The sequence below is a fragment of the Zalophus californianus genome, chromosome 12, assembly GCF_009762305.2.
Source record: "Zalophus californianus isolate mZalCal1 chromosome 12, mZalCal1.pri.v2, whole genome shotgun sequence".
Classification (NCBI taxonomy): domain Eukaryota; kingdom Metazoa; phylum Chordata; class Mammalia; order Carnivora; family Otariidae; genus Zalophus; species Zalophus californianus.
The window spans coordinates 4,601,241-4,627,262 of record NC_045606.1 but is presented as its reverse complement, the minus strand read 5'-3'; the positions used below and the strand labels follow the sequence as shown (position 1 = coordinate 4,627,262).

The window sequence follows — 26,022 nt, the reverse complement described above, 5'->3', positions numbered from 1 at the left end:
TCCGGCTGGTGAGTTTGAGTGCCCAGAGAGGTCAGCGGGTGTAGTGAATAAAGGGTGGATCCCCAGAGATTGCTCCAGGGAGGGAATTTGCAAAAATATTTTATTTATTTATTTCTTTTAAAGATTTTATTTATTTATTTGACACAGAGGGAGACAACGAGAGAGGGAACACAAGCAGGGGGAGTGGCAGAGGGAGAAGCAGACTCCCCGCTGAGCGGGGAGCCCGACGCGGGGCTCGATCCCAGGACCCTGGGGATGATGACCTGAGCCAAAGGCAGACGCTTAATGACGGAGCCACCCAGGCGCCCCTCCAAAAACATTTTAGCCACAAAACCTTTTCTTGAACTGAACTCTCACGTGATGTCCTCTTTTGCCACGTGTGCGGGTCCCATTGAGTGCTCAGGGGGCCCGGAGCCCCCTGGGTCTGGGGGATGGCTGGACAGTGGACGTGGGTGCCTTCGTGTCTTCCCTGTGATCACTGACGGCCCTCACGATGGGCTTCTCCAGGGATGAGTCCGAGGTAGAAAGTCTTACATTTTTTTAAGAGCCAGTGTTTTTTGTTTTTTAAGATTTTATTTATTTATTTCAGAGAGAGAGCAAGTGAGCACAAGCAGAGGGAGCAGGCTTCCCGCTGAGCAGGAAGCCCGCTGCCGGACTCCATCCCAGGACCCTGAGATCATGACCTGAGCCGAAGGCAGACGCTTCACCGACTGAGCCCCCAGGCGCCCCTAAAAGCCAGTTTATATTCTTCCTGGCCTCACACTGCATCCTTAGTCCTGGCCAGACAATTTCAAAAATGCACTTCCACGGGACATGGAGGTAGCAGTTGCGGGGGCATTGCAGGGGTGCAGGTCTGTGGGCTGCAGGCACAGGCCATTGTGCTGGGTGGTCTGGAGTGTGCGTCCTCTGCAAGGCAGTGCCGAACCTGCTGGGTGCAGGGTGGGGTTCCGTGGCATCCTCCATGATCCCCTGCATTAAAGAAAACAAATCTGACCCAAGTTAGGCTCTGCTAACTTGAACATGGCATATCACGTATTTGATGGAAACCATTCGATCAGTTCTCGCTTTCCTGACTTTCTCTATTCATTTGGGAAGTTCCAGAGAGTACGCATTTGGTACCAGCTACTGTACCAAACCCCAGGGGGTTCAGGAAGATGCTATAACACAAAATAAGAGGGTCTGAGAGGGACCAGTTAGTGGCCAACAGGGAAATTAATAAATTACAGGCTTCAGTTTGAGCGGCGACTCCGACGAGGGCGCCCAGAGTCTGGATGTGGGTGAGCCCATGGTGGGAATCGATCCTGGAGGGATGGGGTTGTGAGTGGTCAGTGACGGTGTGGGGAGATACGTTGGGCATTGGGGCCACCCTCCCTCTGTTCTTCACTGTCACTGCATCCCAAGATCCCCGTATATTCTGGGGTCGAGGGAAAGGTACAGATGTCCTACTTGCCCGATTTCTGTTCCCCCCCTCTTGCTCCCATGAGGCTCCGGTGGGACTGCAACTTGGTCGTCCCCTGGCCCCAGTTTCTGGTTGTTTGTGTTGCTCTCCCTGGAGAGTTTGTCGGGGTGGTTGACTTGGGTCAGGGCGTCGCATCCCCAGGCCCCGCCCCCACTGCATCGCCCCCTCTGCGGGGCTCGTCCCCGAGTGCGCTCTGGCCCAACAGCAGAGGCGGGCCCGCCCCCAGCCGTGCGGCTCACACGCCACCCCGTGCACAGCAGGACGGCGCCTCTCTTGGCCTCCTTGGGATGCTGCCGGGGGAGGGCTGGTTACTGCTGCAGCTGGTGGGACCTGCTTGGCAAGAGCGGGCTCGGTGAAGGTAGAAGCCATTTCTCTGCCCGGCTGCGTTGATGGGTCGTTCCTCCCCATTTACGTTCTGATCGACTCCCAGACCTTCTTGGCATCTAACTAGAAGTGGAGCGACTTCTGTCTTCCTGTGTTCAAAGGCAGACAGCCCCAGTCGTGCCGCAGCTTGAGGCCAGCGTCCGCGCAGAGAGATCTCGAAGGGACTGGCGTGCACGTCGGGGTGTGTCTTCCTCTCTGGCCTCCTCCCGCCTTCTGGCTTCGGGAACCACACGCTTCTCTCTTTCTGCTCTCCTGCGTTGCTCCCGTTTCACTGTGCTTCTGCCGTCCACTCCATACCAAAGGCGTCCTCACGCTCTTTTGGCAGACTTTTTGTGTTCTCCCATGGAGTGCCCATGTTGTTTTGCCGCACGTGGGGTGCTTACCCCAGCGCGCCCTGATGCTGCTGGGGCGCGGACCCCTGTCCCTCGCTGCGCGTGCATCGTGTGGCCCCATATCTCTGCCCTCCGTCGAGTCCTTGCATCTGATAAACACCCGATGGCATTGTTGGCTGTGCTGGGTCTCCGCACCTTACTCCCGGAATAACGGAAGGAAGGATCTCAGGATGGAAGGAATCTAAAGCTCCCTGACTGTAAGCTTGAAGGAAGAAAGAGGACCTGCTAGCACCCTGCTTGTGAGTCACTTGGAGGTGCAGCTCTGCAGCGTCACCTGTTTCAGGAGAGTCTGTCATTGCCCAGGGAGCACATTTTTATGATGGATGCTCTGAAATCCATGCCGGTTCCAACTGGAGTCCTGTCACCATGGGTCCGGGGTTGCCTTTTCTTGTTCTGGTCACGATGGTCCTTGTTCTTGAAGTGACAGGCGATTTTCACCTGTAGTCTGGACATCTCTGGTTTAGGGGGTGAGAATCAGGATCCTGCTTCATCTCCTTAGCAGGCAGTTTCCCCTGAGGAGGCGGTGCCCATGGTCCGCGTGGGGCCGCATGTCCCCTGCCTGCTGGGACTTGTCGTGGTTCCGGGGGACGTCCACACCTTCCCAGAGCACAGCCTTCCTGCAGCCTAGTGCAGGGGAGACCCTGCGCCCCTCCAGGCCCCCTGGGAGCAGGGTGGGGGCGGGGAGTGGAGGGTGCACACGCACGGCCTCCTCACTTGTCGGGGGTGACTCCGCTCCCACTCGACCCTGCTGGTACGGGAGGTGGGGTGAGGAGAGCAAGTGCCGACTCAGCCCACCTCCCCCTCCTTGTTCCCTTTACGATGCCAGGACGGATGAGAGGCAGAGCTCCCCCCGTGGCCCCTCCTGGCCATACTCCTGTAGGGGAATCAGGGGTCTCTTTCCGCCAGGTGGGACACTGAGATCCCTTCCCCTTTGGGCAGCAGACAGTATGCCAGGGGATCTGAGTGGGCCCCCCCCCCCCCGCCAAGTCGGGGGCTGGGTGGGCGGGGGGCGGAAAATGAGCCCCCACGTGCCCTGCTGAGACTGGGATGGGTGGGGAGGTTTTACCAGTGCTGTTGGCTACAGTAGGGTGGCAACTGGGGACAAGGTTTATGGTTTTGTTAGACCACCTCCTTCCCCGCCCCCGATCCTGTGTTTGCGGTGGGGGGGGGTGAGCTTTCCGGAAGCTTTTCTGGCCCAGGTCTGTTGGTGGTTCCTGGTTGGAGACTTCTGCAGTGCCTTGTCCAGGATCTGTGGGGAAAGGAAGCCTGGGAACTCACCCCCACGTTCTTCCTCACGCCCCGAGGCCCCCGGGCAGTGGCCCTGTTCCCTGTACCTCTCGGAGGCTTCCCTTCCCTTGTTGTGTGATGTCCGTCATGGCTGGACCCGGAAGTCTCCACTTTGGCTCTCGGAGCTTTCCGTCCAGTCTTTTATTCGCACAGGGTGGTTGAATTCTTTTGGAAGAGGGCTGGAGGTTAATTATGTGGCTCCTTACAAGGTTCAGTCACGAGATGAAAACGATTGTTGGAATTCTGTCGACACCTGAAGGAAACCCAGTGTTTGTAAAGTGAAGCAGGTGACTTCATATTCTTTAGCACCTAACTGCATCGGAAGAATCATGATACCTGATCAGTCACCTGTTTGTTTCATGTTGCACCTGTATCTCTTTGCTGTTATTCTCCGATTCAGAACCCCAAACAGCCATTTTTTGATATTATTTCTGTCCATCCGGGTTGGGGTAGGATCTGGTTGGCGCTCAGGGAGCCTTGTTGCCCTGGTATTGGTGGTGACCAATGTATCTGCGAGACAGGAGTTTCTCGAGAGAACCCAGATCATGTAAGAATGTTAAGTATTGACAGGTTTCTGAGAACTTTGGGTATTGGAGTACTTACGTCTAAGGTAACGGGCATTATTTCTTGAAGCTCAGTGTTTTAGAGCAGTGACAGTGCCAAAGTGAATTTGGACAGAGTGCATTGCAGGGGAAACGCGGTTACCAGGGTACTTACGGTGAGTCACGGGGATCTCCACCCAGCAGCCTCGGATCAGGCACTAACCCGGCAACACTTCTGATGTCCAGGCTTGTGGGAAAGCGTGTTTTTCCTTCCATTCCCCTCTCCAGGTTTGATCTCCTCCTTCCGAGGGCTGGGTGTCTGGCTTGGGGCATGGCTGTGGGGCTGCCGGCCACATGCATTCTAGGCTGGGGGAGGGCAGGTGTCAGACTGGTCAGGAAGACAATGTCCAAGGCAAGTCAAGGCAGGGGGTGAAGCACCAGGAGAGCCGTCTCTCTCTTCCAGGCTGGCCGCTCTGGATGTGCGTGGATAGCACTGAGTTCTTTCTTGCTGCTTGGTCTGGTCTGTGGTGTTGGGGCAAACCCCTGGGGATGCTTTCCGTCTACCCTTACCTTATTTATTTTGCTCACGTCTTCAGTGCTTAAAGATGACTCCCGGAACACAGCAGACTTACTTTTCTCCGCAGACAGCTTAGACTGGCCCGGGAAGGCCCATCCTTCCGGTCGGCAGTGAGTTATCTTGTGCTGCGGGGGTCAGTGCAGGCTGGATCTGGGGCCTGGGTGACTTGTCATCTAGGGTGCCTTTGTTCTTCTGTGAAAGTGGTCAGCGTTATGAGACCAGAATTCCTGTATCTTTGTGACGTAAAAACAGCTCTTCAGGCATTGGTGCTGGACGTGGCTTGACTTCACAGATGTTGGAGGGGCAGTCGATGCAAACCTGGGTTTGACAATTGCTACATTTCTGCTGCTGTTGGTTATTGAGATCTGTGGCTAGCACACTGTAGCCCTTCTAGATGTCTCAGCTCAAGGCTGACTCTTGTCAGGCTCGACCTGTTTGCAGTCGTGGAAGCTTCTGTTGAACAGTATTGCCCAGAGATGGAAGCAGAAGGACGGTGGAGACCTTCATGTGTGCACCTGCTTAGGCAGAAAAGAGAAAAGAGGCAGTGAGGAAACATGGGTTTTTTTGTTTGTTTGTTTGTTTTTTTAGGTGTTTTGGTCTTCGGTCCTTATCCAATGATGGTGGCTCATTGAGCTTTTCAAATAGCTTTTATCTATTTGAAAATAGATGATCAATTATCAGTTATCTTTTATGTGCCACGATGTTGCTTATGGCTGTCTTAGAAATGGTGCAGAGGACATTCTGCCTTGACTTCTGCCAAGGGAACTTAGCTCCGGAGGTGGCAGAGGGCGCTCCTGCTGGGCTGCCTCCCCGTGCAGAGCCCCGGGGCTCCTGTGTGCAATCTGCGGGCCGCACGTCGCAACTGTCTTCGAGAAAGAGATTTCCCGTTCTTCTTTCAGGGGTGGGGGTTGGGGCAGCCTGGTGACGTGGTTCCAGAGGGAGTTGCTGGGCCAGTGGGCGAAAGGAGGATTCCTTTTCTTTGAGTTACAGTCTCGGTGAAAGGATGGAGGGCCGTCATAATGGGCGGTGAGGTTGATGATCACCAGCTCACGGAGAGTGAAGGGCTCCCATGTCAAGGCTCCATGCTTGCAGAAGCAGCTGTCCTCGGTCCTGGAGATGGGACATGAGGGGGCGTTCCTGCAGCTCCTTCGTCCTCTTAGGGCTTTGTATGCAAGTGACTTGATGTCTGTGGGTCCGGAGGGTGTGCAATGGGTGTGGATGGTTCAGTGGGACGTTATTGCTTTCTTATTACTGCAGGTTTTAGAACCGGTGGGGGAAAATGTTGCTCTCAAAATGACAGATCCTGCGAATTGCAAACTGCAGAAGAAAAAATCTTGGTGGTTATCTATGGAGACGCTGGTAGTGTGGAACTAGTGTAGCCAGCATAGATACAAACCCATTTCTTTTTTAAACAGAACAGTTTTAAAAATCCCATTTTACAGTTCAGACGTTCAAGAATGTTGTCATGAACATCCAAGTCTCACGTGAAAGAATTTATTATGTGTGTTGGAGTTTGGAGAATTTTTAGCATCATCTAGGTTGTAGAGGACCGTTTTGACCTTTTTTAGGAGAGAAAGCAGGAGTTTCTAAAAAATACGTGTCACCTAGTTGGTGACGAGGGACCCTGAACCTGCCCCAGGCCATGCAGTGGGGGTAGGGCGCAGGGTTCAAACGTGGCCTGGGCTCTGCTCCACATATCTCCTGCTCCTCACGAGGACACAAGAAGCAGAGCCAAGGGCTGGTGCCTGTTTCTACCTTCCTTTCAAGTTCACAGAAGCAAGAAGGACCGCATAGTAAAATACGTGGGTTTTACGGGAAGCTGAATGGTTTTACTTTCCTCCAGAATTTCTGTGAGCCTTTAATCTGACGATGCAGATCTCTGGAGTGCACGTGGGATGAAGCACTGTGTTTGGTGGCCGCAGTTAACCCTCCTTCAGCGTCCGAGGGAAGGCCACCGTTGTCTGCAGTTCCTGGGGCTGGGTCGTGGATTTCTCGTGGCCTGACCTTGCGCGTGCTTCTCTTCTTTGGAACCCAGGTCGTCGGAATATGAGAAAAGACACTGCTTTGGGGCGCTTGGGTGGCTCAGTCACTTGTGCCTCTGACCCTTGGTTTGGGCTCAGGTCACGATCTCAGGGTCATGGGATCGAGCCCCGCGTGGAGCTCTGTGCTGGGCGTGGAGTCTGCTTGACCATCCCCTCTGCCCCCACCCCTTCCTCTCTCTCTAAAAAAAGACACAACTTCACTATGTAGCTTGTCGCCTCCGCAGAGAATCCGGCATCTTTCCCTTGGCGGTGAGTTATTCAAGTCCTACCAAGGACAGAATGTTTTCATTTTTCATCAGGAAAGACTGTTTTTCAGTAAAAGCTAATGTATTTAAAGTGAACCTATTCGGGTTGTTTTGAAACAGTATCAGAACCTCCTGTAGCTAAACTGTATCTAAGAGATCCAGATCTAGAGCCCAGGGGGCTCAGTCAGTGGTGCATCTGACTCTTGATCTCAGCTCAGGTCTTGATCTCGGGGTCGTGGGATCGAGCCCCGCATCAGGCTCCACCCTGGATGTGGAGCGAAATAAAATAAGTAAATAAATAAAAAATAAGAGAGCCAAATCTGATGCTTGTGCAAACCTACTAATGACCCAGCCCCGGCCTTGGTGGAGGGACATGCAGTGGCCCTGTGGATCGTCTCTTCTTGCCAGCCCCCCGGTCTGATGATCACTGTTGGAGTACACACACACACACACACACACACACACATGATCACTGTTGGAGTACACACACACACACACACACACACACACGATCACTGTTGGAGTACACACACACACACACACACACACACACGATCACTGTTGGAGTACACACACACACACACACACACACGATCACTGTTGGAGTACACACACACACACACACACACACGATCACTGTTGGAGTACACACACACACACACACACGATCACTGTTGGAGTATACACACACACACGATCACTGTTGGAGTACACACACACACACACACACACACACACACACACACACACGTCTTCTCTGGTGAACGGATGCTGAGCCATTCCATCCCGGAGGGTAGAACTTCATGTGTGGGGGTAGGTTTCCCAGGCGACTTGTCCTGGGTCTGACGGGTTGGCATGGGGGTGTGCACTCTGCATGCTAACGCAGCTCAGAATGGGTATTTCGTCTTAGGGTCTCCGGGACAGAGCTGCGACTGAGAGCACATCCAAAGCATCTCTGGCCAAGACGGCCTCTCCACAGCAAGAGCTGAGGGCTTCACGGGTCAGGGCTTTTTGTGAGGTGTGAATGGGTGACACACTGAATCAATACCCTTAGAAATAAGAGTAGTTATCTGTCCCCGGTAATCAAGGTGGTGGACAGGGAGGCAGCGGGTGTGAGTAGGGCTGCACTGCAGAATTGCACACTCGCCATAGCTGTGAAATTTAAGAACAGAGCTGACATTTATGCTGATTAGAGCTGTCAGAAACCTCTAAACCAGGACACACGACTCGCTTTCCCAGCCGTGTGAGGGATGGCGTTAGATTCCGGACTCTTCTCTGACACGTGCTGCAGGATTTGAGCTTTGCCTCATAGGGCGAGCAGAAGCAAGGCTCACTGTCCTGATCTGTAGTCCATACGCTTCTGGTGCCATGAGAGCCCAAGAAACTGGTTCACCAAGATCCCGGGAAAGCTCTGGAAGGCAGTGCAGCCTTAATGCTTTCAAGATTTAAAACCCAGTGATCATATTCACTTGTTTTTTGGATACGTAATTCCTGCACTTGGCATGAAACTTAACAGCTCCAGAGGGCTTTCCATGAAAAATAAGTCTCTCCCCCCAGACCCCCAAGTGTCCTGGTCGTCACTCACCAGTGGTTTGCAGTTAAGAAGGACTCTGCAGGGAAGCAGCCTGTGTGCAGTCTAGCTGGGTTTCTCCTGGGGGGGTGCCTGGGGGCCGGGGACCCTACACCCCATTCTCCAAAGCCCCAGAGACTTGGGGTTCTTGCAGTCTAGCTGGGTTACTCCTGGGTGGCTTCTGGGGGGCCCCTGGGGGTCGGGGACCCCACAGCCCCTCTCCAAAGCCCCAGAGACCGGGGTTCTTGCAGCTCTAGCACTGGACTTGGGGGCCGATTGGGTTGGGAGGAAGCTGCAGGCCTTTTGCAAGACTCCACGACACAATGAGATTAGGAGGATCTGGTGCCGCCCACCCTCCATATTCATGTTTTCCCCAGAGGTCTCGGGCTGCAAATTCTCAAGCTTTCTTTAGTGGAATGTCCCCCGTCAGTGATGTGAGTTTCATTGTATGGACAGGTGCTGTACTTTGAGATGCTGATCCGAAGGACTTGGGTTTATATATGTTGTACAAAGTGTTTAAATCCAAGCACGGTTTTACAGACCTTCCTTAATTTTTCTGATTAAGTTCGAATCACTTTCCCAATGGTTAGAGAACCAGATTTGCAGGCTGCAGAGACAAACCCGAGGGATTTCAGCGGTGTTGCCACTCGTTCGTCGTTGAAAGGCGGGCTGCTAGGGCGGTCGGTCAGGGACGTGGTGGGCCATGTGGGTGGTATCATGGTCATCTTAACTTTTTCTTTCTTTCTCTTTCTTTCTTTCTTTCTTTCTCTCTCTCTCTCTCTCTCTCTCTCTCTCTCTTTCTCTCTTTCTTTTTCTTTCTTTCTTTCTTTCTTCTTTCTTTTTCTTTCTTTCTTTTTTTAAGATTTTATTTATTTATTTGAGAGAGAGAGTGAGCGAACACAAGTGGGGGTAGGGGCCGAGATAAAAGCAGACTCCCCGCTGAGCAGGGAGCCCGATGTGAGACTTGATCCTGGGACTCAGGGATCATGACCTGAGCCGAAGGCAGTCGCTCAGCTGACTGAGCCACCCAGGCACTTCCATCTTAACCTTTTTCACTTAAGTGATTCAGTCTCTTCATTTTTGTTCTCCTTTTATGTTTGGATTTGCAAAGAGCTGGCCCTTAGAAGGCACCCACAGTAATTTGTTCAGTAATTTGTAATAACTAATACATCTCAACCGTCAAGGATTATCCTAAGTAATGACGCCAGTAGTGAAAACCAAACGTTAATGAGTTAAAGGATAGGGGTGTGTGTGTGTGTGTGTGTGTGTGTGAGTGTGAGTGTATCAGGGAAAGTAAGTTTTTTAAAGAGGACCCTGATTTTAGGCCTTTGTGTAGATAATCCACGTTTTAAATTCAACATCATGATGCTTTTCCTTCTCCCCACGGTGTCCCCTGGTCACACAGGTAGGATGCTCTTCTCTGCAAGAGCTTCCGATCCTTCCTTTTCTCCACCTGCTGGGCCGGCTACCCGTGTTGATGCCACGGCTGTTCCCTGCCTGTGGGGTCCTGCGCACCCCCGGGCGGCCCTGGCCAGGTCATCCTCACCTTAAAGCCCGTGTCCTCATCTGTGAAGTGGGGACGGTCCCCCCATGGGTTTCCGAATTGTTTGGGGCTCTGCACCAATGTGGGCTTCCTCTGGTCAGCTGCAGGTGTTCAGCCATCATGGAGGCCTGGGAAGGCCATCCCTTCTGGGAAGGTGGGCATGGAAAGGTGGGGTGCAGCATTCTCACGGACCCCCTTTGCCTCTGTTTTCATGACCCGAGGCCAGTGTGGTTTTGCCCTGGTAATGCGTCTATGAGGGAGGTCGTGAGGCCCCTCTGCCCGTGTGTAGTCCCTGCTGTTCTCTGTGGGTACTCTCTTCTCTCACTCTCTTGTTTCTTGACTTCCTCCATTGCTGGGTACCTCGAGTCTGTTGGGTCGTTCCTTACAGGAGCCTTCGGGAACTGGGGTAGCAATGCTGTCCGGCGCTTAGCATGTCACTGCATACACGTGCGTATTAACCCCAGCCGAGGTGGAGCCCCGTCTCTCAGACCCCAGTGCCCATGGGCTGAGGCAGCTGGAAATTGAATATCAGCGTCCAGCCTTGGCCTCTCCGACCTCGCACGGACCAGATCCCGTTCCCTGGGGACCCCGCATCCGAGCTCAGGACTTGGGATTTGGATTTGGGCAGAGCAGAGCTCCAGGGCTGACTGCACACACGGCCGGTGTGGGTGACCCAAGCAAGCAGCTTCTGCTCAGCCTCCTGGCCTGTCTAGTGGGAATAATTATTGTGTCTCCACGTGGATCGTTTGAGGACGCGATGCTCCATAAGTGAAGAGTGTGGCCATCACCGTGTTTCATTTCAAAATTTCTCTGGTTTTCTGTCAGCAGGCTGACCAAAGCACTTAGGTGTAAGGTACTGTGGATACTTGAATAGAATATTCCAAACAGACCTCTTACCAAAGACGGAGAGTGTATAAAGTCAAAGGTCATTCTCTTACATAGGGCCAAATCAGACCCTTGGACCTGAAACCCTGAAGTTTGAAGTGATGAGGTCATTCTCTGCCGTTGAGTATAGCTCTTTGGCCTGCCTCCCCCCCCCGCTGCCATGTTCTAGAAGGGATTCTGTCTGCATAGGAAAAGGTAATAGATTTTTAAAACATACCAGGTGCAGCTTCCCTGTGGGAATCTGGCCCTTAGGATTCAGGTGTGGCCTTTTGAGGAACTGATTATATTGTTTATTTCAGTTGTGGTAGTTTTCCCTCCCCAGCTTCCAGAATGTGACTCTTCAAAGCTTTATTGCAACTTTCTTCCAATTTTTCCCCCCTCGCAAACATCATAAAAAAGGATTAATCATGTAAAGAAAAGAGACAAGAGCAGTGGTTCTCAAGTTTGGGAACACGGGGAGCTTAAAACAGTGCCCACATCCCCAAGACTTTATTTTCGCTGATCCAACACCCGAGGTGCCCCGTGGTTGGTGCTGGACCACGGACACAAGGGCCCCACATTCTGATTTAGCGGGTCAGCATCCAGGCTGGAGGATGTGCGTGTGCACAGGTTCCCAGGTGGTGCCTGTGCCGTCTGTCCAGGGACCCTCATTTGAAAACCACAGGACTGGGGAGTTCTGGTTAAGAGCGTGGACTTATGGACTGAGCTTCATCACGTCCTTGGTCACCTCTGTCTCTTTCCCATCGCTGGCCCCAGGACCTTGACCACTGCGCTTCATGTTACTCTTGTCAATAATGGGGATGATCGTAGTGTGAGGGCGTATGTGTGCGTGCGTGTGTTTGCACATATACATGCACATCCCTACCTAATCCGCTGCCTGTTCTACACAAGCACTCGTGAATCATCTTTTTTTTTTTTTTGTCTTGACAAATTGAAATAATCAATAGTAAGAACATCCAAGTCCATTGCTTTCTTTACATGTTGGGGCAAAGGTGGTAGGAGTGTGGGTTTCAGTCTGTTTTATCTGCAGTGTTTTCTATCAGAAGAGTGCTTTTTATTTTATTTTTTTAAACGATTTTATTTATTTTAGAGAGAGAGAGAGAGGGTGTGAGCAGGGAGGAGGGGCAGAGGGAGAGAGAGAAGCAGACTCCCCGCTGAACAGGGAGCCCAGTGCGGGGCTCGATCCCAGGACCCCGAGATCACGACCTGAGCCGAAAGCAGACGCTTAACCAACTGAGCCACCCAGGCGCCCTAAGGGTGTTTTTTAAAGATTATTTTGATTTTGGTATTTATCTGTAATAAAAGTTCTAATTCTGTTGAGTCTCCAAATTTATTTCTTTGTTAACATTTATAAGATTACCGCACGATTAAAACATACTGTATTCCTTTGCTTTCATTTTGTACATGGAGTTCTTGTTTTCAGTGTGAGTTTCTTGTCGAAGTGTAGCGTTCGCTCACTTACTCTAAGCCCCCTGCATGCAGACACTGTGTTGTTTGGAGGGTGAAGAGTGAGCACTGTGGTTGGTTGCTAACCACACCGTGGGCCGTGTGCTCTGCTGTTCACGGTTCACGAGCATCTCGCGTGGCCCTGTGCTTCGCTGGCCCCATCCCCGAGCTTGTCACCGCGCTTGACTTTTGTCCTGTGTCTCTACCCGCTCCGTCTCTGTCCCTCCCTTCCTGGCTCTCTTTTTAAAGCATTTCTATTTCAATGTGCTTTGAGTATTTTTTTTCTTAATATTGGAATAGTGTTGATGATTATTTTGGAAAAGAAGCGAATCAAATAGTTGACATTTTTTGCTACACGTCATCTGTTTTTGGAATAAATTGTTTCTTTTTTGAATGCTGTCTTCATCGCCTGGTTTCTATTTTCCCTTTGATATTTGAAGTATTATGAGTTTCTTTTGATGCATTTATTGTGATTTAGAATGGGAATATTCTGTTTTCAGATCCACAGGTGACTATCTCGATATGTCATGAACGTCGGTCAATTAAATTGTTCCTGGTAAACAGCAGGGTCCCTGGCTTTTATGGAAGGGATAGCTTTCTTTGTAAAAAGTCCTACAGTGATATAAGACTTGCAGCTTCTCTTTTTGATTTTATTTTTAAATTAAATGTTATTAGTTAGCCTGTCCACCAGCAATGAAGCTAGTTAGTCCCGTTAGTGTGCAGACCTTCTGGAGTCCCCACCATCCTGGGTGCAGCGGGGCATATTCCAACTAACAAGTGCTTGAACAAGAAGGCATTTACCAGGTACAAGTGTGATAGGATTGATGTCAGGTGCTGGCCGTGACCGTGGAGCAGGGTGGTGGGGCGATGAGCAGTTCACTGCCTGTGCTGGGTGTCATCCCGCATATCCCAAGAGGGCAGTGAGGAGAAAGTCGGAAATGGACATGCCAGAGAGGACATAGTAAATTCCCTAAGTAGATATACTAGATTTTCCCAGCGGTATTAAATGCATATTTTGGATTTGTGGCTGAGTAGAAATGGGAAGACTCCATCTTGCACCATCGGTGACTTTAGGGATGCTGGAGATGGCTAGTTGTGTTAAGCAGAGGAGTTGTGTTTTTCTAAGAGTAGGTCAGAGGAGGTGACGCACGTGGGAGCTCGGGAGTTAGCCAGGGAATGGCTGAAGCGGACCGCTGCCCTAAGCCAGGAAGTAAAGGGGTGTGGGTGGGGGGAGGTGGGGACAGAGTATCAGGCCCAGTGGGCAGCTGTCTCCGTCCTGCATCCCTGTGCAAGGGAAGCCTGTGAGCTTGCAGGCACTACGTACAAACCCGAACCCGACCCTGTTTTCAGATTGTGGGTTGCATCCCATTGTCGAGCCAAGCATCAAGTTAGTAGGTCACGCACGGCATGTTCAGTAAGGAAAACACATCAGAGTGGATTGCATGGATCCTGAGCACAGTGCCAAGTGTGATGCGTCAGGCGTGTCATGAGAGGCGAGGGTCCTTCAGCGCACCTGTTGGCATCGTAGTCGATTTTTCTAGCGTATGGAGTCATCCTGATAGGGGGGTGGCGCTGGACAGTTGAAATCTGCCACAAGCATAATGTGTAGTTGGTTGTGATGTGAAAGGCATATGCGTGCCAGTCTTTAGAGTCTCAGGAACGCCAAAAAAGCGTTATTTGGTGCAATGTTTTAAAATTTTAAGATAGTTGTATCACTTTAATTTAGTAGAAATTGCCCTTAAAATGGAAAAACAAATAAACATGAGACAGAAAGAACAAAGGCGTTGTTGAAGTTCAGCTGCTGGACCCAGAAGTGTAAATATTGACGTTGTTGAGAAAAATGTTGATTCTAGGATCAGCAAACTTTTGGCTTTGCTGGAACTATTTTTCTGAACTATAGTCTAATAAGAAAGTTCAGGCTTCATGGTGAAGATTATTTAAATTTTTATCACAGGTTCAGAACTCCATTAAAAGGCACAGACTCCGGGGTCCCTGGGTGGCTCAGTCGGTTGAGCGTCCGACTCTTGATTTCGGCTCAGGTCATGATGTCAGGGTTGTGAGATCGAGCCCTGCATTGGGCTCCATGCTCAGCAGGAAGTCTTTTTCCTAGCTCTCTCTCTCTCTCCCTTCCTCTGTCCCTCTGCCCCTACCCCCGCTCACTCGCTCTTTAAAAATGAATAAATAAAAGCTTTTTTAAAAGAAGGAATAGACCCCAATACATTATTTATAATGCATTCTGGCAGTGGACAAAATTCATAGTCAAAAAGACATATGAAACCAACACAGCAAGATGACCTTATCCGTAAGCCCCTTTCATCGAAGCAAGAAAAAAGACAACAGTCGTTGGTACAATTTCTTAGTCATTCTACAACTGTTCATGAGAACGCCTTTTATTGTGGTAGGTACAAAGCTGTAATATCTACCTGCCTGTCAGGCCCTTCGTCAGGCTATGGAGCACATCATTTTGATAAATCAGCTGATGATTTGAATATGGAACTCTCTGCAAAGTGGCACAGAAAGTCATCACCCCTCTACTGTTGTAGGACATTTCAAAGTGCAGTTTTTTTGTCGAGGAGCAGGATGGAGGTTGAGTCTCCATGAGAGCAGAGATCATGACTGTGGTCTTTGTCTTTGTCGGGTGTGGACGGCAGGGTGGGTTTATGGAGGGCTTGCAGTGGGGTTTCCATTTCACCAGCCCGACATTTGGGTTACACAGAGTCACACAACTGAGAGAGGGCATGGCTGCTCAAGAGAAACCAAAATGGACAAGCCATAAACAATTTCCAAATGGTAGAACAAGTGTGACCAGGAAGCTTGGTGGTATCTAAAAAAAAAAAAAAAAAGAAAAAAAAAGTTTGTATAAAAGTGAATATGCAATCATTGCCTTTCCCATCTTCAAGTTTTATCATCCTAAGAAATTCTGCTGAATCTCATGATTGTATTAAAAAATACTTAGTGGGGCTGGGGGTGTGCCTGGGTGGCTCCATCGGTTGAGCATTTGACTCTTGATTCCGGCTCAGGTCGTGATCTCTGCATCATGAGATCGAGCCCTGCATTGTGCTCCGTGCTCACTGGGGAGTCTGCCTGAGATTCTCTCTCACTCCTATGCCTCTCTTCCCACTCTCTCTCTCTCAATGAATAGATAAAATCTTTAAAAAAAATTTAGCAGAAGTTGTTAATTTTATTAAAGGAAGCTCATTGAATAGCCATCTTTTCCGATATTTAAAACTGGGGATAAAACATATGAAACATAAAATTACTATTTTAGCCATTTGTAAGTGTGCAATTCAGTGGACTTAAGTACAGTCACAATGTTGTGTAACCATCTCGGTTATCTGTTTCCAGAACTGTGTCCTCATCCCGAACAGAAACTCTGTATCCATTGAACAAACTCCCCTTCTCCCTAGCCCCTGCAAACTTCTCCCTCTTGTTTCTATACTAGGTGCCTCATATAAGTGAGGTCCTACAATATTTGTGCTTTGGCGACTGACTTACTTCACCTGGCATCATGTCTTCAAGGTTCATCCATGTCGTAGCATATATCAAAGTGTTCCTTTTCAAGGCTGAATAATATTCCACGGCATGGATCTGCTACGTTTTGCTTATTCATTCATCTGTTGATGGACACTTGGGTTGTTCACGCTCTTTGGCTATTGTACACAGTGCTGCTATGAACATGGGTGTACAGGATTTGTTTGTGTCCTTGCTTCCACTTCTTTTGAGATATATGCTTAGAAATAGGATTTCTGGAACTTATGTTAATTCTCTGTTTGGTTTTTGAGGAGTTGTTATACCATTTTCCACAGAGAATGCACCATTTTTCATTCTCACCAGCAAGGCAGAAGGGTTTCAGTTTTTCCACATCCCCACCAACACCTGTGATTTTGTGTGGCATCTCATGGTGGTTGGATTTGCGTTTCCCTAATGACTAGTGATGTGGAGCACCTTTCCATGTGTTTATTCGTCATTTTTATGTTTTCCTTGGAGAACTGTCTAAAGTCCTGGCCATTTTTTGAAATTGGTGATCTATTTTCTTACTGTTGAGTTGTAGGTGTTCTTTATATATTCTGGATATTAATCCCTTATCCAATACACGATTTGCAGCTCTTTTGCCCTTCTCTGTGGGTTTATTCACTCCCTCCATTGTGTCCTTTGCACAAACGTTTTTAATTTGGATGAAGTCCAGTTAGTCTTTTGTTGTCTATGCCTTTGGTGTCTTACTCTGGAAGTCATTGTCAAATTCAACATCATGGAAACTTTTTCCTAGGTTTTCTTCTAAGAGTTTTATACTTTTATTCTTACATTTAGGTCTTACACCCATTTGAATTAATGTTCATTGATAGTGTAGGTCAAAAGTCCAACCTCATCATTTTGCATGTGGGTATTCGATTTTCCCAGAACCTTTCATTGAAAAGACTGTCCTTTCCTCATTGAATGGTCCTGGCACCTTCGTTGAAAATCAGCCAACCATTATATATGAGGGTTTATTTCTGCGCCCTTTATTCGAGTCCATTAGTCTCTATGGCTGTCCTTCTGCCATTTCACACTATCTTTATCACTGTAGCTTTGTAGTAGGTTTTGAAATCAGAAAATGTGAGTCCTCCAATTTTGTTCTTCTTTTTCAAGATTTTGTGTGTGTGTGTGGCTATTTGGGGCCCTGTGAGAATATATATAAATTTTAGAAAGATTTTATCAATTTCTGCAATAATGCTGGAGGGAATCTGTGAGGCATTGCGTTGAATCTCTAGATTGCTTTGGGTATTATCATCATCTGAATAGTATTAAATGTTCCAAACCGTGAACACAGGGTGCTTTTCTTGTTTATATCTTTTTTATATTCGTATAGCAGTATCTGCAATTTTTAGTGTACGAGTCTTTTGCCTCCTTAGTTGAATATATTCCTAATTGTGATTTTTGATGCTGTTTTGAATGTCGATTTCTTAATCCCCCTTTCAGATTTTTTTGTTAGAGTATAGAAATACAACTGATTTTAGCGTGTCAGTCTTCCGTCCTGCAACTTTAATGCGTTTATTTGTTAGCTTTAGATTGAAGGCATGTCTTAGTAATCTTTAGGATTTTCTGTAGATAAGATCATGTCATTTGTGAACAGAGATCATATTAGTTGCTTTCCGATTTGGGTGCCTTTTATTTCTTTTTCTTGCTCTATTGCTCTAGCTAGAACTTCCAATGCAATGTTGAGTAGAAGATGCAAAAGCCAGCATCCTCACCTTGGTTTTGCTCTTAGGGAAGAGCTTTCCATCTTTCACCATAAAATACGATGTTAGCTTTGGGTTTGAGACATTTTATTAGAGACCAGAGTTACTCTGATCTTCTTAGTGTATCTAACTATAGTTTTCCTATCCCAAAGGAACCTACTCTACAGGGCTTATGGGATACATATTTTTCTGGCTGAGAAGCAATTTCACTTGGTAAATACTTTCAGAGGTCATATTTAGGTAATAAAATTGGCATGTTTATGTGATATTTTTGGCATTCCAACACCCATTAAATTTGAAGCTTCAGGGGGAAAGTAACGTGTTTCCACGTGTTGAACACATCCCAGAGTTCTGGAGGCATATGGGGCCGGGCAAGCAGCGGGTGAGGAGTGAGCTGGAGGGAGTGTGGGCAACAGTGGCAGAAGGAGGTGTGGGGCAGCGGTTTAGTGTGGGTGCAGAGAGGGTCCTTGAGTGGCCGGGAAGGCCCATTCACTGCGGCAGAAGAGGGAGCCAGGAGGCTGTGAACCCCTCCCCCAGGCCTGCAGGGATGTGGGTGGAGGGGAGAAAAACAGCGTCCCAGGGAAGTGAGGCTGCAGGTTGAAGAGGTGGAAGATGTGTTTGCAGGAGGGCCCGGGGCTGGGAGGCTGTCCACGCAGACTCATCAGACCCACATGACATGGGCTTTGGGGAAGCCCACAGGAGGCAGCACAGTGTGGTCCTGGGAGCTGGCCGTGGTTGGTTGGGGTGTATACGTCAGAGTTCTCCAGAGGAACTGAAACATGTATGTGTCTGTACAGAGATTTATCTTAAGGAATTGGCTCATGTGACTGTAGGGGGCTGACAAGTCTGAAGTCCATGGGGCAGGCTGGCAGTCCGGGAACTCAGGCAGGAGTTTGCTACAGTCTTGAGGCCAAATCCCTTCTCGGGGAAACCTCAGTCTTTGCTCTTAGGCCTTCAACACATTGCACGAGGCCCACGCCCATTATGGAGGGTGATCACCTTTACTCAAGTCCAGTGATTACAGATGTTGACCATGCCTACAGAGTACTTTATCTATCTATCTATCTATCTATCTATCTATGATTTATTTAAGAGGGAGAGCGAGAGTGCACTCACATGCATAGTGGGGAGGGGCAGAGGGCGAGAGAGTCTCAAGCAGACTCCGTGCTCAGCATGGAGCCCGACGTGGGGTTCGATCTCACCACCCTAAGATCAGGACCTGAGCCGAAACCAAGAGTCGGACGCTTAACCAGCTGAGCCACACAGGTGCCCCCACGGAGTACTTTTAGAACAGCCTCTAGGTTGGTGCTGGAGCCTCGAGACATGAGACTTGCCACCCCGGGGGCCAGGTTTGCGGGGCTGGGGACTGCTGGCCTGGCCAGAGCCTAGAGGGAGGTGACCCGCCACAGCTGTGCCCATGCAGGGAGTGGAGTGCTCCCGCCGTCTTGTGAGCCCAGCAGCCTCTTAGGGATTGTTCTTTGGTTTCTGTCCAGGTGGCTTAAAGGATCCTACACACTCGCAGGAAACATAGGTGGTTGGTAGTAAATGTTCCAGGTTTAGGGCACTTCTGTTCCTTTTAGCTGAAATGACAGTTTAGTAGTGTTTTTATATCTTGGGTCTGAATTAGTTTTCGAGGGCCACCAGAACAGGATAGTACCGACTGGGTGGCTCAAACACAGAAATTTATTTTCTCATGGCTCTGGAGGCCAGAGTCTTGAGATCGAGCTGTGGGCAGGGCTGTTCCTTCCGAGGCCTCTCTTCATGGGGTGCGGATGCCTGTCTCCTCCCCGTGTCTTCTTCCCACGGTCATCCATCTGCCTGTCTGTGTCCCGATCTCCTCTAACACCAGATCAGGGCCCACACTAATGCCTCACTGGAACCTTATCACCTCTTTCAAGACCCCCACCTCCAAATTCAGCCACATTGTGCGTCCTGGACGTTAGGGCTTCAACTTCTGAATTTTGGGGAGGACCCCGTTTAGCCCATAACTGGGCCTTACCTTGATTTCTTAGCTATTTCAGGGGATGGAATGAATATCCTGACTTTTATGCACCCATCTGATTTTAGGTTTCCCCTGGGAAGCTTCTGTGAGTCTTTGATTTCTGAATTCTTAAAACCTCAGACTGTGTCTGGAGGGAGCTTCTCTGCCACAGGTGCGCGGGAGGTGAGGCGTGGGGCTGTGCTGGGGACTCTGTAGCAAAGGTGGGTGGTCCTGCTGGCGGCCCCCGGACATGGTGGGGCGGCTCTCCTGGAGTCATTTTGTTTTCTTCCCGCTCTAACGGGGTGACACGGATAACCCTCAGAGTCCCCTTCGTGAGACCTACCCTGCTTGGATCCAGATGCCAAGAGCCCAGTGAAGCGGGGGCCTGACAGGCAGGCAGCGTCCACACTTGGCGTGGGTGCTGGGGCACAGTGAATGCACAGTTTACATGGGGGGAGTGAGACCGGGAAGGTGCATTTACAATTCTGTGTGGCAGATGGAAAAATGGATGTAAGCCCAGCGTGGGGCCCAGGAGCTCAGAAGGGACACTGGCGATAGTGATGAGAATTTGCTTACGCACCACTGGGCAGGGAGCCATCTTGGAGCAGTGGTGATTGGTGTGAGGCAGTCTGAGAGGACTTCCTGGAGGAGGTGATCCCTGAGCTCAGTCCTACAGGGTATAGTAAGTTAGCTGGTGGTGGAGCTGGGACCAACAGCTGCAAGTACAGAGGCTCAAGAAAGCCTCCTGTGGCCCGGAATTAGCAATCATTCAGGGTGTCTGGGCCACCAAGGGACCAAGGGTCCAGGGCGTGCACCTCTGGGATTGATTATGATGGGGAGAGTTCATATGCTGCCATTCCTGAACATGTATTCACGTCTGATGATTTCTGAAGGAGAAGACACTGCCTCTGTTCCTGGAATCCACGCCCCACTCTCTGATTACTCCTGAGATTTAGAAGGAAAGATGTATCTCGGAGAAGCTTGCTTCGTGGAAGTTTGGCAGAGCGTTTTTTGTGTTCAAAGGCAAAGGGATGACCCATCCCCAGTCCAGGCCAAGCTGCTGGTTGCCCCTCACCCCAGCCTCAGCTCTCTGTATCAGAAGGGAGGGGCCTTTGTCCGACTCAACTGGGAGACTCGGCTGCTTTGTATGCTGCAGGCCTGTGGTTTGTGCCACAGTAGTTTAAAAAAGAAAAAGACAGGGGCGCCTGGGTGGCTCAGTCATTAAGCGTCTGCCTTCGGCTCAGGTCATGATCCCGGGGTCCTGGGATCGAGCCCTGCGTCGGGCTCCCTGCTCAGCGGGGAACCTGCTTCTCCCTCTCTCTCCCTCTGCTTGTGCTCTCCGTCAAATAAATAAAATCTTAAAAAAAAAATTTAAAAAGGAAAAGGATCTCTGTTTCGCGCATATTAGGAGCTCACTGTAGGAGGCAGTGTGCTTTTTAATGTAGCTGCTGGTATTTGCAGCTCACTTAGAGGTCCGGCAATTTTCCTGTATGTTCAGAAGTCCGTTTCTGTGAGTGTTATTCTCAGAGGCTGTGGTCACAGAACCGAGGCCTTCAGGGAGAGTGTGGAGCTGACCGGGGGGCCCTTAGACGCGGTCGATCTTGGCTGTGACCAGGACACCCGGCATGCACACAGCCACCTTGGTGCCTCCTTGGAATGGGGCTGAATCCGTCCTTGCCAAAGTAAGATAAAGTCTTCAGGGACTTAGTATTTGTAACGAGGAAAGAGCCCAGGGGTCCCTGGGAGCTCCTGGGAAGGTGTGCGGTCAGCGCCATGGGCCAGCACCCCCTTCACCCCACAGGCCCTGGGACCGTGCGGAAGACTCCCCACGGCTCTGTAGCTGGCACCAGGCTCCTTCTGTTAGAAGGCAAGCGGGTACCCCCATGAGTAGACATCCCACCCGAGCACCTGACCACCCGAGGGGTGTCTAAGGGCTACCCCCTTGGCCGCGTTGCTCTCGAACAAGTTGTGAGGAGTTCATTGTTCCTCCGGTCCAGCTTCTCACGGTCTGTCTTTGTTGTAGGCGCTGCAGATCCGTCGATGTAACTGGAAGAAGGAGCCGATGGCTTTAGCTGGCTGCCCAGATTCCTTCTTGCACCATCCGTACTACCAGGTATGGGGGAGCGTGGACGGCTGCTGCCCGCACGTGGTGGTGGCCCAGGGTCACGGCACAAATGTAGTTGGCGACCACCACCCACTCCGTCCCCGGCAGTGTCTGTGTTAGGGCCTCTGGCGTGTCCCACGGAGGATCACGTGTGGCTCCCACAGTTGTCCTCGCTTTGTGCTGGGAGACCTTGTCACGTGTCCTCTCTGTCCGTGGCACCCTCTCTTCGAGAAGATTGTCCTTGTTGTGCGGCATTGCCTCTGATGCGTGGGAGGGGGTGTTTGGAAGGCGCAGGCGCCGTGGGGTCGTCTGCTGGGCCCCAGAGCTCCGGGTGGCAAGTGGCCGTGGCGGCTTCGGGGATGTTCACGCGGAGACACAGCGTCCGGGGCAAGACGTGGGGAGAGGGAGGTCTCTTGGCCCCGGCGCACGCGGCCTGCCTTCTGGAGATGCATTCCTCCCCCAAGACCGGCTGGCTCTTTTTCCCTCCGCCCTTGCTCTGATACTGTTTTTCCCTCCCTTGATCTGTAAAGCCTCTCTGGCGATAGTGATGAGAATTTGCTTACGCACCACGGCTGCGGAGAGATTTTCCTTTTTAATTATTTTTTGGCATCGAAGTGACGTGAACCTTCAAAGAGAGGCTGAAGGTTGGGAACACCGTTCCTTGTAGCCACTGAATTTGAGACGAGACCGAAGCCAGTCAGAAGCCAAAAAAGGGAGCCAGCACCCTCGCCGAACTGCGGAGTGTGCTGGGGACGAGGTGGGTCTTCTCAGTGGGTGAGCTCTTTGCAAGGCCCGCTGCCTTCTGCAAGGTTCATTTCTTGTTCTTAAAGGGCCTCACCCGGTTGATTGAGCTCTGTGCTGCATTCGTGACTCGTTCTCCCGTGGTCACTTAGCTTTGGCCAGTTGTCTGGGCCCACCCTGTGCCCATCATCTGTCCTGCTGCCCTACACTTCACACCATCACTCCCAAATGGAGGGGATGGATCAGTGCACCATACGGGAAACTGTCCCTGCAGACTCCCCCGGGGACAGTTTGAAGGTTCCCTGCACTGAAAGTTGGTGGAGAAGTGTCCTCTCCAGCTGCTTACAGAGCGGACCTTGAGGGCCAGCCCTGAGGGAGGGAAGGGTCACGGCACCGAGTCCCTCTTGCCAACCCCCTCACCCCCCCATCTTCAGTTAACCCACCGGGCCATACAGAGACGGCAGACGCACCAGCTCCAGGTCACTCCTCACTCCCCAGACGCGCTGTTTGTCTTTGCTGACTCAGTTGTCCCGGTCGGTTGTCTGCCTCTGCAGGAGCCAGGAAGCCCTGGGTGTGTGGTAGGCAGCCCCAGCGAGCCTCTGTCACCCCTGGAGGAAATGCTCAGTCATACTGTTTGGTGGCTTTTGATGGCACGGTCTTCCGCCCATAAAAATCCAGCAGCCAGACTTGGCAGCTCACATCCGCTGTTCCTGGAAAATCAGATGACAGTTCCAGAATTTCTCAGAAAATGGGATGATTTACAGTGAGTTCCAGCCTTGAGCAATCCGCAATTATAGCAATTAGAGAAATCTCCCGAGTTTTTATAGAGAAGAATTTCTTCAGGTCGTCAGCGTGCAAACAGTTTTCTAATTCTAGCCGTTCACTCCGAGCTGGGGCGTGGATTAGTTACTGGGTTCGGTCAATGAGTTGCTGAGATGTAGAGCTATTTACGGACACAGAAGCACCCAAATTAGTATATGCGTTAAATTATCCTGCTTTCCGCTGTACGGACCGGGCCAGCAGATGCGCGTGACGGGGCCCCGGGGCTGGTGGGATAGGGGGCAAACAGCTTCACTTTTAAAGATGTAGGTTTCTCCTTTAAAATATGCTATTGTTATAGTTCTGTGGCCTTGTGTGTCGGGGGGGGGGATCTTGTAATATTCTTGTGCCTCAGTTTCCCTTCTGGTAAGACAGGGTTAGTGGTGTCCAGGTTGTGTGGGGATCGGAGCAAACACACAGAAATCGCCTGACACGGGGGTGGCCGCATCTTGGACACCCAGCCCAGGGTACTTACGTTTCATTCCTTGGTCACCAGCGGTGCCTGACACAGTGTCAGAGCTAGGAAGACAGCTTTGCGTGAGGCAGGCAGATTCCCGGGCTCATGGGTCCTAGTCGGGGAGGTGGACATGGGACAGCAGGCAAATAAGATGATTGTGAATGAGAATACGAGGCGAATAAAACAGGCCAGTGGGAGAGAGGTCAGGGAGGCCTCCCTGGAGGAAGTGCCCAGAGCCGGGGTGGAGCCCAGGCAGGACTGGGCAGGGCGCTCTGCACAGACGACAGAGGAGGAAAAGCTTAGCGTGGGGAGGCCGGGGCGGAGGTGAGACTTTGGTCAGGTAGGAATGGGGGATACAGCCCATCGTCTGCGATTTTAAAACCCCAAAAGCTCCAGACTGAGAGGTATTCTCATTTCTCACGTCACAGCTGACCCCGACTCGACTGCAGAGCTGTGCCCTTTAGGGGCATAATGGCTCCATTACCAGGCCTCCCTGGCCCCTGCATTCTCTCTCTCAAATCTGAAAAGTCCTAAATTCCCACCTCCATCTAGGCTCCAGGGTTTTGAGGAAGGGATTATGCACCTGTTAGGAGGTGCATTTTATTTATTGACTATAAATGAAAGCAACACTTAACTATCCTTAAGAAAAAGCAAAAAAATAGGAAGCGTGATAGGTTCAGGTAAAACGTGTGAACAGAACGTTAAACGGTGCTTTGGCAGTGATATGCTCAAAGGTAAACATGATGGAGGTTATCAAGCTTACCGTTGCATTTCCAGATATTTATTCTGAGTATCGAGCTTTACTTTTACAGTTTTTATTCTTGATTTCTGAGTCAAAGACACGTATGTTTATGGGACGCCTGGGTGGCTCAGTCGGTTGGGCGTCTGCCTTCAGCTCAGGTCATGATCCCAGGGTCCTGGGATCGAGCCCCGCGTCGGGCTCCCTGCTCCGCGGGGAGCCTGCTTCTCCCTCTCCCACTCCCCCTGCTTGTGTGCTCTCCTGCTCTCTTTTGTTCAAATAAATAAATAACAACCTTTAAAACAAAACAAAAAAGACACGTATGCTTGTCTTCGAAGTCAGCATCTGAGAGAGTGTCCCTGTGACCCCCGCGCTGAGATGGAGGTCGGAGCAGTCTCCTGCTCGCTGGCTCCTTACCTGCCACCGTCCATCTGTAGAGCAAATTCCTACGGTCTGTCCCAGGCCCCCGTTGCTGCATGTTGCTCCTTTGGCTCCATTTCAGTCCCGGAGCCCAGAGCCTTTGGGCAGAGCTCAGGCTCTGGCAGGCGACAGCCGTGGGCCCATCCGGCCCCCTGCCTGCTTTTCTAAATGAAGGTTTATGGGACCAGGGCCATGCTCATTTGTTGACATCTCTGCAGTGGCTGATTTTGGGCTCAGCAGCCGAGTGGAGTGGCGTCTGGCCCTTTGCGGAAGAAGTTTGTCAACTGCTGTTTTAGGACGCCGACCTCTCCAGTGAGTGCTGTGGGCCGACGGAGGCCACAGTGGGCCTCCTCATGTCTGCTGGCTCGTCTACTCATGGTCGGGGCCACGGCGACAAGGTCAGAGCCCGAGCATGGGACCTCGCCTGCCGAGCACGTACGGCTGGGGGTGTTCTGCGGGATCCGCGGGCGTCTGTGGACAACAGCTGGATTCCTGCATCTTCTGGCAGTGTCTGGAGCACCTGGGGGATGACATCATTCCTGTTGTCTTGACTTGGGATCAGTCCCCAGAAATGAATTCTGTTCCCAAATCCCATTTTTATCTTTTTAGCCAGACAGCGATCCTGTACCTTCTTCATTTTTATTCTCATACATCCGTATCTTGGCAAAAGGACGTTTATATTGGACTCCATTTTCTTCTAGAAATTTGTGGCTGGTGACTTCGGCTCCTCGTGGCTCTCACAGTTGAGCTGGAAGGATGCAGAGATCATTTGTCCCAACCCTTGTATTTATTTCATGTGGGCATCCCAGCTGATAGGATGTCTACCTAGAAGTGGTTTTGCAAAGCATTTCAAGTTTCGGTTCTGAATTTCATAACAACCGCTCTTTTACAGAGGTGTTTTGTGAAGTAGAGGAGGGAATTTGTACGTGTGTAATGTACTATACGCTAAATAAACACCGTGTCCACTTCTTCTCTTTACAACATCCCTGTGAAAATTAGACGTCACTTAGAGTCCTCGGCACCGTGCTCGGCGCATCAGAGTCCCGCAGGAAACGAGCCATCGCTTTGGTGTGACAATGTGAGCTGCTGTCTGATTTCTTAAACAGTGTAGATCTCGTCTCCAGAAGTCGAAGTATTAGGTGGTTTTGGGATACCTAGGTAAATTTGAGACTG

At 50.6% G+C, this 26,022-nt stretch overlaps 1 protein-coding gene across 5 annotated transcripts in view; it reads left to right on the top strand.

The window, feature by feature from the left end:
- Positions 1-26,022, top strand: part of GRB10 (growth factor receptor bound protein 10) — a 171,365-nt gene that overhangs the window by 35,307 nt on the left and 110,036 nt on the right. For 4 of the 5 annotated variants that reach the window (XM_027573017.2, XM_027573016.2, XM_027573019.2 and 1 more), the window contains one exon: positions 21,593-21,682. In XM_027573017.2, the coding sequence (XP_027428818.1) occupies positions 21,632-21,682 (51 nt within the window). In that variant the 5' untranslated portion in view covers positions 21,593-21,631. Of the gene's footprint in view, positions 1-800; positions 820-21,592; positions 21,683-26,022 lie in introns of those variants that run through there. The other variant, XR_003516330.2, reaches the window with a different exon arrangement.